The following is an 11,433-nucleotide window of genomic DNA, read 5'->3' as shown; positions in this document are numbered from 1 at the left end:
AAATATGGAGGCTAGAACACAGCAAGGTTATGCAAATAAGCTTGTGGAGTTGCACACCTAGGGAGTGGGAGAGCAGGGATTCAGAGTCAGGCAGACTGGCAGTAGGACCCTTCCCTTCCCTGCTCTGCTCACCACTTGTGTGCAGAATAGAGAAGTAATTAAGAAAGTGCTTGCCACCACAGGACAAACGGACCTACATTCAAGTTGAATTGTCATTAGAACTTACTTTCTTTGCATGAAAGAAAAGAGGAAGTAAATATTTTGTCTAAGTGTTCAGAAACTTGAAACTTAGGAAAAGCATAATGATATGTCTTTGTTAAGCTAATTAATTTGGCTAATCCAGGACAGTGATCTAATTTATTTCTTTTTACCTCAAAATGCTGCATTTTGTTTCACAGTGATAAGAAATATCACATGCTGAAAATGAATTTCTGAGTTGAAATCTTAAGGGCTAATGTTAATAATGAAAAGTAGCCAGGTAAAATGCTAGTTCTGCCTCTAAACTAAGTCTAACTTAAAAAGAACGACTTCCTAATCTCCTGTGTACCAGACCCAGAGGACAGGCAGTTTCTGATCATTACTCCTGTTATTCAGACTCCCCTGAGAGACAGAGTTGAACTGCAGAGGACTGAAGGCATTGGCCAAGGTCGCAAGCCAATACTCCACTCTAAGTCTAGCCCGCACTTCACAGGCCTGCACTTCACAGTGCCACACAGCTTCCAAGACAGCACAGGCATGCGTGCACTTCAGAAGTGAGGGAGTGCTGGGTTCTCAGCAGGAACTACCAGCTTTGGGTTTCTCCAGTCTTTGTTTCCCCCAGCCCCACCTTTCTTGTGTGCTCTGTTCCCTAGCTACGGAAGAAAGGAAACCAGCTGAAGTCCTTATTGTGGAGGGACACCAGTATGCTGTTGTTGGGTGAGTAGCACATTTCTCTTTGAAACCTGCCTTCTAGCTCTCCCTTGGATTGAATTGCAAATTTTGGAATAACAATGTTAAAAACTATAAAATATTTAAGGGAAATTTTATGATTCTTCTTTTATTTTCCATTGTCCTGTAGTATGCTTTATCCATCAGGGACACTGGCTTCACAGAAAGGCCCTGATTTTCTCATGTAACAGGAAATGTTGTCGTAACTGCTTGTTACCATTATTCCACCCGAGGCTCTTGCTGCCCCTTTTTCTCTATAGCATAGTAGTTCTAGTCAAAACACAAACAGTTCTAGCTCTAAAATTATTGCTGTTCTATGTATCATTTAGCACACTTCACCACTATCATTGTAGACGTTGGGTCTTTTGCTCTTTTGTCAATAAACATCTCTCCAATTCAAGTTAGCTGGAAACATGCTGTCATCTCTACTGCATGCCTTTTATGAAATTTTAAGTTCACTGTCGTCTTTAAAGCGTTGAACAATTTAAGTATTATCTTTGTTTCTTGTCACTGTTTTCTGAAATAGCTGTTCCCTCCATAAAGAAAGTAGTGCCTTGTCACAATAATGTACACAGTAGAATTGTCTCTCTGATCCCCTGGTAGAACTCTGCATTCTGCAGAGGTGAGGGAGTTACTGACTTCCAGTTTTCAGTTTTCTTAGCACCTTGGCAGCTGTACAGAGGGTGCCTAGGCTGGAAGCTTCGTCCTAGTCACTTTCAAGTTGCTGAAACAACAGCAACACTCCTTTCTGCTCTTTGGAATCCTTGCTTGTCTCTGGGAGGGCAAAGCCATTTTCAACCCCTGTAATCTCATCCCTCCATTGAAGTGTCATTTCTGTCTTTGGTGATTTGTTAGCCAGTTACATTTCATGTGCTTGTTGAAAATGGTCCCCTTGGCTAGTTTCTTGGCTCTTTAGGAAGAGACTGTTGCCAAAAAGACTGAACTTAGGGGACTAATGCATCTTCTGAGGAAGATTATAAAGATATGCGATGGACACATGTCACACACAGCAGACTCTAGACTAAGTATGAAGCGTATACGTGGCCTCCCAGATGAGTTTAGGAGGTTAGATGCTTCTGTTGAATTTTAGTTCTTAATATCTTGCAGACTTTTATAAAGCATTATTTAACATGGCTTTCTCATTTCTGAACAGCTGAATGAATTTAGATGTCTTATAATAAGTCATTCTCCCCTCTTAATTCAGTTTTATTTAACCTCCAATGATATATCTTTTCTATTGTGATATGTCCTGCTATTAAACTGATAATTTCTCTTTTTTTTTTTTTTTTTTTTTTTTTTTTTTGGTTTTTCGAGACAGGGTTTCTCTGGGTAGCTTTGCGCCTCTCCTGGAACTCACTTGGTAGCCCAGGCTGGCCTCGAACTCACAGAGATCCACCTGGCTCTGCCTCCCGAGTGCTGGGATTAAAGGCGTGCGCCACCACCGCCCGGCTAATTTCTCATTTTTTTGTGATCACTCAGTAAACCTCCTAGGATGTTATGTTTCCCCTAGAGCATTATAAATTTTTTTCCATCTCACTAAGAAAATCTGGACTAACTTCCCTTCATTAATTCAAGAGCTATAATTGAGGATTGTTTACATGAGTGAGCAGAACCACTGGCTAGTCTTTCTCTCAGTGTTTCTGATTTGCCCCAAAAAAGGAATACTTGTGTATAATAAAGACTTGCTTAAAATTGCCATACAAAGGGGCCAACAAGATGGCTCAGCAGTAACAAGAGCCCTTGTTACTCTTGCAGAGAACGCAAGTCCAGTTCCCAGCAATCCATGGTGGCTAGCAACTATCTTTAGATCCAGGTAAACTCCAGGGGATCCAAAGCCCTTTTCTGGCCTCAGTGATCACTACATGCATGTGGTACAGATAGATATGACAGCAAAATACTCATATACGTATTATAAAACTAAATAAATCTTTTTTTAAAAAAAGCCATACAGAGAATGGTGTTTCTAGTACAAAGTTTGACGAGATACTCATCGTGAGTGTCTTGTCGCTGACTCTGAAGTTACACAACTACCAAGGTTGGTATATCTCCGTAGATGTTTGAACTGGTTATTTGACTTTTCTTGCTGAGTGTCTGTGCATCCTTTCTTTCTAGAACTGTTTTGCTGTTAATTAGAATCATCCTTGAATATTGCCAGTGTGTGGATAACATCCCCTCTGTCACCACTGACATGCTCACTCGTCTGACAGATTTGTTGAAGGTGTGTACAGTTTTTCCCATTTATTTGAAAAATATTTGGAAGAGTTCATTCATTAGAGTTTAACTAATCTTTAACCTTTAAGACACTTACCAGGTTATTTTTAAGGTAGGGGTTTTGTGATACCTGTCATGGTTGTATTTCAAGAGGGCAGCGTGCTTCTGTGCACTCCATATTCAGTGTGAGGTGCGCATGTGTTCATGTCTCACGTGCGTGTGCTCACATGGTCTCACATCCGTAGAGCTGTTAATGATACTGGAGACTGAACATGACCCAACTCATTCAGATACGAACCTGAGCTGCTTTCCAGTACCTGGCAGGAGTTCTCACTAAAGCTTTGGCTCTCTCAAGTCAGAGATTTTTTCTTAACATCATTCTTCCAGAACCACTAACCTGATGAAATGGTGATGATTTCAGCTAATTCATAATGAATTCTTATGTGCTAGTATAACAAAGGTTTTATTCCCCTCCCTCTTCTATTGAAAATAGATTTTTTTCCCTCATATAATGTATCCTGATTATAGTTTCCCCTCCCTCTACTCCGCCCACTTCCTCTCCACCTTTCTTCTCATCCAGATCCACTCGCTTTCTGTCTCTCATTAGAGACAGAAACAGGCTTCTAAGAGATAACAGTAAAATATAACAAAATAAAAGATAAAACAAAAATCACCACACTGAAGTTGGACAAGGCAAACGAAAAGAAGTCACAAGAATCAGAGACCCGCCTCTGCACACACTCAGGCGTCCCGTAGAAATACTGAACTGAAAGCTCTAATATACACACAGAGGACCTGGTGCAGACCCGGGCAGGCCTGTGCTTGCTGCTTCAGTCTCTGTGAGGTCATCTGCGCCTTGCTCAGTTGATTCAGGGGCCTTGTTCTCCTGGTGTCCTCCATCCCCTCTGGCTCTTACACTCTTTCCGCCTCTTCTTCTAAGGGTTCCCCGAGGTCTGAGAGGATGGATTTGATGGAGACATCCCATTTAGAGCTGTGTGTTCCAAGGTCTGTCTTCATAATGTCTGGCTGTGGACCTCTGTATTGTTTCCGTCTGGTGCAGGAAGAACCTTCTGTGATGATGGCTGAATAAGACATGGACTTATGAGTATAGCAGAGTATGTTGAGGAGTCATTCTAGCACACCTTTGTGGGTTTTTTGAAGACCAGTAGTATTGGTTTTTGCCCTAGATCTCTGGGCTATCTGGTCTCTGGTGTTTAGCACCCAAGCAGTGTCAGCTCTAGGTTCCAGCTCATGGAGTGGGCCTTAAGACAACTCAGACATCGCTGGTTACTCCAACAAGCTCTGTGCCACCATTGCCCTAGCGTATTTTGCAAGCAAGACAGCATTGCAGATCAGAGGATTTGTGGTTAGACTGGTGTTTACTTTTCTATTTGAGTAGCCTGCAGAGTATCTTCCTGAACCAAAGATACTAGAATGTAGGGGTGAAGGTTCCATGTGTGTTATGCACCAACTACACCTCTTCATGTTCAACAAGTTGTGTGGGTGTTGTCTTCAGCAGGGGGGTCTTACTGTCAGTTTGTGGACAGCAACCTATAGTCTTGACAACAGCCTGGGTTGTTGGGGGATTTCCATGGTAACCCTTGGACCAATAACTCAATTGAATATAACCCAGTCCCAGTACTGGAAGCTTCGTTTGATGACAAGAGATGGACAGTTGGGACTCTGTCTCCCTCATTCTTTGGAAACGTCATTAGAATCATTTTCATGTAGTGTAGAAAGTTTCCACTGCACCGAGTTTCCATACTACCCCTCTAATGCCCCTCAGTTACAGCTGTCTCTCCTACATTTCCTCCCTCAACCCTACCCCCACTCTCCACCTTCCTGTTCCAGTTCCCCTGCCCATAAAATCTATGCTGCTTCCCTCTCCCGAGGAGATCCATGTGTTCCCCCCCGTCTCTTCCTCTATACTAACCTCTCTGAGTTTATGAATTGTGGCTTGGTTATCATTTAACTGCTAATATCCACATATAAATGAGTACATTCCATTCCATGGTTCTTTCTGGGTCTGAGTTACCTCACTCAGGATGACTTTTTCTAGTTCCATCCATCTGCCTACAAATTTCATGATGTTATTTTTCTTTTTCTTTTCTTTTCTTTTTGTTTTGTTTTGTTTTGTTTTGTTTTCGAGACAGGGTTTCTTTGTGTAGCTTTGTGCCTTTCCTGGAACTTGCTTTGTAGACCAGGTTGGCCTCGAACTCATAGAGATCCTGCTGGGATTAAAGGTGTGCGCCACCAACGCCCAGCTCATGATGTTATTTTTCTTTAACAACTAAGTAATACTCCAGTGTATAAACGTACCACATTTTCGTTATCTGCTCTTCTGTGGAGAGACACCCAGGTTGTTTCTGAATTATGGTTATTACGAATAGAGCAGCAATGAACACATTTGAGTAAGTGTCTCTATGGTATGATGCAGCATCCTTTGGGTATATACCCAAGAGTGGTATAGCTAGATCTTGAGGTCAGTTCTCATCTTTCTGAGGAACCACCACACTGATTTCCAAAGTGGCTGTCTAAGTTTGTACTTACACCAGCAATAGAGGAGTATTCCCCTTGCTCCACATCTTTAGCAGCTGTCACTTGTGTTATTGATCTTAGCCTTTCTGACTGGTGTAAGATGCAATCTCAAAGTAGTTTTGATTTGCATTTACCCAATGGCTAAGGATGTTGAGCATTTCTTTAAGTGTTTATCAGCCATTTGAGATTCCTCTATTGAGAATTCTCTGTTTAGATCTGTACCTCATTTCTTAATTTGATTATTTGGTTTTTTTGATATCTAGTTCCTTGAGTTTCTTTATATATTTTAGTTATTAGTCCTCTATTGGATGTGGAGTTAGTAAAAATCTTTTCACAGAATGTAGGCTATGACTTTGTGGGAATGATGGTGTCCCCTGCTGTACAAAGGCTTTTCAGTTTCATAATTGTTGATCTTAGTGCCTGCACAATGATGCTTTGTTTTAGAAAGTTGTCTCTTTTGCCAGTGAGTTCAAGGCTGGTCCCCGCCTTCTCTTCTGTCAGATTCAGGTTTCTGGTTTTATGTTGAGGCCTTTGATCCACTTGGCCTTGAGTTTTGTGCAGGGTGATAAATACAGATCTATTTGCATTCTTCTACACGTAGATAACCAGTTTGTGGAAGATGCTGCCTTTTTTCCAGTGTGTATTTATGGCTTCTTTTTTAAAAAAAAAAATTAGGTGTACATAGGTGTGTGAATTTATGTCAGGGTCTTCTATTCAATTCCATTGACCCACCTGTCTGTTTTTATGCCAACACCATGCTGTTTTTATTACTATAACTTTGTAGTACAGCTTGAAATACCTCGGGAAGTTCTTTTATTATTCTGGATTGTTTTAGCTATCCTGTTTTGTTTTCTTTTTTTCATATGAAGCTGAGAATTGTCCTTTCAAAGTCTGTGAAGAATTGTGATGGAATTTTGTTGGGGATTGCATTGAACTTGTAGATTGCTTTTGGTAGGATAGCCCTTCTTACTATGTTGATACTACCAATCCATGAGCATGGGATATCTTTCTATCTTCCAATATTTTCTTCTATTTCTTTCTATTATATGAGGTTATTGTGAAAGTTGTTTCCCTGATTTCTTTCTTAGTCTGTCATTTGTATAGAGGAGAGCTACTGATTTTTGTGACTTAATTTTGTATTCAGCTACTTTGCTGCAAGTATTATCAGCTATAGGAGTTCCCTGATAGAATTTTTAGGGCCCATATGTATACTGTCCTGTCATCTGCAAATAAAGATACTTTGACATCTACCTCTCCAATTTGTATCCCCTTAATCACCTTCAGTTCTCTTACTGTTCTAGCTAAGACTTCAAGGACCGTATTGAATAGGTATATAGAGAGTGGACAGCTTATCTTGTTTCTGATTTTAGTGGAATTGCTTTGAGTTTCTCTCCATTTGAGTTAATGTTGACTGTGGGCTTGCTGTAAACTACCTTTATTATGTTTAGGTGTATCCCTTGTGTCCCTGGGGTGTTAGATTTTGTTAAAGGCCTTTTTTGCCTCTAATGAGATGATCATGTGGGTTTTGTCTTTAAATTTGTTTATATGATGGATTATATTTATTGATTTTTATAGAACCATCCCTATATCTCTGAGATGAAGCCTACTTGATCATGGTAGATGATCTTTTTTATTTGTTCTTGCATTCGGTTTGGAAGTATTTTATTGAGAATTTTTATGTCTGTGTTCATAAGGGGAATTGGTCTGTAATTCTTTCTTTATTGAGTCTTTATGTTTAGGTATCAGGTTAATTGTGGCCTTGATTTTATGAATTGGGCAATGTTCCTTCTGCTTCAACTTTTTGAAATAATTTGATGAGTATTGGCATTAATTTTTTTTGAAAGTCTGGTGGAATTTGTGCTAAAACCATCTTTTAGCTAAAACCTGGGCTTTTTTTTTTTTTTTTTTTTTTTTGTTTGGTGACTTTTTAATGACTGCTTCTATTTCACTGGGTGTTATAGGTCTATTTAAACTGCTTATCTGATCTTGATGTAACTTTGGTAGGTGGTATGTATCAAGACTATTATCCATTTCTTTTATATTTTCAAATTGATGGAATATTGGATTTATGATTCTCTGGATTTCCTCAGTGTCTGTTATGCCCCCTTTTCATTTCTGATTCTGTTAATTTGGGTCTTCTCTCTCTGCCTTTTAGTTACCTTGTATAAGGGTTTGTTAGTCTTACTGATTTTTCTCCAAGAACCAATTTCTTGTTACGTTGATTCCTTGTATTGTTTTCTTTATTTCTGTTTTATTGATTTCAGCCCTGAGTTTGATTATTTCTCGCGGTCTACTCCTTTTGTGTGTGTTTGCTTCTTTTGTTCTAGAGCTTTGAGGTGTGCAGTTAAGTTGCTCATCTGAGATTTCCAATTTCTTTATGAAGGCACTTAGTGCTATGAACTTGCTTCTTAGAACTGCTTTTATTATGTCTCATTAGTTTGGGTATGCTGTATATTTATTTTCATTCAATTATAGAAAGTCTTTAATTTCTATCCTGACTCGTTTTTCATTCAATAGAGAGTTGTTCAGTTTCTATGAGTTTGTAAGCTTTTTCTTGTTTCTGTTGTTGATATCTGGCTTTAATCTATGGTGGCCTGTTAGGATGCAGGGAATTATTTCAGTTTTCTTGTACCTGTTGAGACTTCCTTTGTGACTGAGTATGTGGTCAGTTTTAGAGAATGTTCCATGAGATGCCGAGAACAAAGTGTATTTTTTTATGTTTGGGTGAAATGTCCTGTAGATATCTGTTAGGTCCATTTGGCTTATAACATCTGTTAGTTTCATTATTTCTCTGTTTAGTTTCTGTCTGGATGACCTGTCTGTTGGTGAGAGTTGGGTATTGAAGTCTCCCACTCTCAGTGTGTGAGGGTCAGCATGTGATTTAAGCATAGTAGTGTTTCTTTTATGAACTTGGGTGCCTCTGTGTTTGGAGCATAGATGTTAAGAATTGAAATGTTCTCTTGGTGGAGTTTTCTGTAGCAGGAATCTTAACAGGTCTTATTAATAAAATCAAACCTGAGGCCAATTATTGGGGTGAATGCTGGAAGATCAGAGAAGCAGAACAAGCCACAGCCACCTCACCTCACCAGTTCCTTAGCTGATCCCTGTTTCCTCAGACTGGAAGCCTCTGAGTCCTCATCCAAATGGATCTCAGCTGAACTGTGCTGCTCAAAGCCTAAAAGCTTAACCAGCTTAGCTCCTGGTTTTCATGCCTTATATACCTTTCTGCCATCACTTCCTGGGATTTAAGGCGTGAGTCACTATGCCTGGCTGTTTCCAGTGTGGCTTTAAACTCACAGAGATCCGGATGGATCTCTGCCTCCCAAGTGATAGGATTAAAGGCGTGTGTGCCACCATTTTCTAGCCTCTATATCTAGTGGCTGTTCTGTTCTCTGACCCCAGGTAAGTTTATTAGGGTGTACAATATTTTGGGGAACATAATATCACCACAGTCTTCCTTTGATGAGTATATGGTGTCCTTCCCTATTTCTTCTGTTTAATTTTGGTTTAAAGTCTAATTTGTTAGATATTAGAATGCTTACACCAGCTTGCTTCTTAAGTCTGTTTGCTTGGAGTATTTTTTTCCAACCCTTTATCCTGAGGTAATATCTATCTTTGCTGTTGAGTTCTGTTTCTTGGATGCAGCAGAAGGACGGTTCCTGTTTTCACATCGAGTCTGTTAGTCTTTGTCTTTTTATTGGGGAACTGAGTCTGTTGCTATTAAGAGAGATCAATGACCAATGATTAATTCCTGTTAGTTTGTTGTTGTTGATGGTGGTGGTGGTGTGTGTGTGTTTCCCTTCTTTTGATTTTACCACTCTGAGATGATTTATTCCCTGTGTTTTTATGGTTGTAGTTTACCTCTTTAGGTTGGAATTTTCTTTCTAGCACTTTCTGAAGGACTGGATTTGTAGATAAATATAGCTTAAATTTGACTTTATCATGGCCTATCTTATTTTCTCTCTCTGTGGTGATTGAAATTTTGCTAAGTATAGTCATCTGGGCTGGCATCTGTGTTCTCTTAGAGTCCGCAGCACATCTGTCCAGTCCCTTCTGACTTTTAGAGTCTCCATTGAGAAGTCAGTGTAATTCTAGTAGTCTGTCTTTATATGTTACTCAGTGTCTGTCCCTTGTAGCTTTTACTATTCTTGTTTTGTTCTGTACATTTAATGCTCCAGTTATTATGTGCCCAAGGGCTTTCTTTTCTGGTCCATTCTATTTGCTGTTCTGTATGCCTCTTGTATTTTTATAGGCATCTTCTTCTTTAGGTTAAGGAAATTTTCTTTTATGATTTTGTTGAAAATATCTCTTTGGCCTTTGAGCTGGATTACTTGTCCTTCTTCTGTTTCTATTATTGTTAGATTTAGTCTCTTCAGAGGGTCTCAAATTTCCTGGATGTTTTGTGCCAGGAATGTTTTAGATAGAACATTGCCTTTGACTGATGTATCCATTCCTTCTCAGTGCCTGAGATTTTATTTTCTCTTCCATAGTTCCTGTTCAAATTCCTAAATTTTTTATTTCCAGAATTCCCTCAGTTTGGGTTTTCTTTTTTGATTCTATTTCCATTTTCAGGTCTTGAACCATTTTATTCATCTCCTTCCACTGTTCATGTTTTCCTTGATTTCCTTAAGGGAAGTCATTTCATTTCATCTTTAAGAACCTCTATCTGTGTCCATATAGGTTGTTTTAAGGTCTTTTCCTTTTGCTTCGGCTGTGTTGGAATATTCAGAGCCAGCTTTGGGAGGGTTTCTGAGCTCTGGTGGAGACAGAATTCTTCTGCTTATTTGTTGGTGACTGTGTTTTCACACTGGCATCTAGGCATTTGAGAGCAGGTTGGTTATAGGACTAGGTGCTGATGTCTGCTCTTGTCTTTGTTGGGTAGGTGTTTTGTTTCTTGGTTTCTGTTTCCTTTTTGGATTTTAGGAGAGTGTGGTGGCTGTGTGTTGTCTGGTAGAAAATTTTCAGTGGACCTGATAGGTGTGGCCACTGAGGGTTCCAGGTAAGATGCCTTTCTGGGTATTGGGTGCTGACACTTAGGAATGGAGATAGGCTAGGGGTCTGAAGGCGTTCCCAGGAGTGTTCCACTAGTGATCTCAGTGGAGAAAACCCTTTGCTGTATAAGTATGAGGACCAGAGTGTTGGGAGGCCCCAGCACTCACATAAAAACAGGATGGGCCTGGAGGCACCATACATATGTGAATACACATGCAGAAAAATAAAGGACTTTGCTGGGAGGGACTGAAGCTGGAGCTAGGGAGATAGCTCAGTGCTTAAACCACTTGTTGTTCTAGAGGGTTAATTGCCTCCTTCTGACCTCTGTAGATCCCAGGCATGCACATGGTGCACATACATAACTGCAGGCAAAATACTCACACACATAAAATATAGATTTCTCAGGTTTTTTCCTGCCAGAAGTCAATATTGAGTATACCTGTCTGCCCCCCTTTTCATTAATGCATAAATAATTATAACTGCTTTTAACAGAAAATTCATCAAGCCATTGTAATGAATCATTTCTCTAATCTCAGCACTTGGGAGGCTGAGGCAGGAGAATTGCCAGCCTGGATTGTGTAGTGAATTCAGGTCAGTGTGCACCATAGAGTGAGACCTGTCTCTTACTAAAAAATTAAATTAAATTTAAAAAATCCAACTACAGCCTAAATCCATGGTCTGTAATGAGAGGGTGAGCAGAGGAGGAGTGTATTGTGTCTGGGGGCAGTTAGCACTTCAGTGAACTGCTCAGAATGATTTTCCTTC

General features: G+C 39.8%; 1 protein-coding gene across 2 annotated transcripts in view; it reads left to right on the top strand.

The window, feature by feature from the left end:
* Vps54 (VPS54 subunit of GARP complex) overlaps positions 1-11,433 on the top strand; it is a 91,353-nt gene that overhangs the window by 65,342 nt on the left and 14,578 nt on the right. For both annotated transcript variants that reach the window (XM_059275378.1, XM_059275377.1), the window contains exons 16-17: positions 852-915; positions 3,040-3,145. In XM_059275378.1, the coding sequence (XP_059131361.1) occupies positions 852-915; positions 3,040-3,145 (170 nt within the window). The remainder of the gene's footprint in view (positions 1-851; positions 916-3,039; positions 3,146-11,433) is intronic.

This window comes from Peromyscus eremicus, chromosome 10 (genome assembly GCF_949786415.1).
Source record: "Peromyscus eremicus chromosome 10, PerEre_H2_v1, whole genome shotgun sequence".
In the NCBI taxonomy this organism is placed as follows: domain Eukaryota; kingdom Metazoa; phylum Chordata; class Mammalia; order Rodentia; family Cricetidae; genus Peromyscus; species Peromyscus eremicus.
The sequence above is the reverse complement of the archived record's forward strand: the minus strand, read 5'-3'. Positions and strand labels throughout refer to the sequence as shown.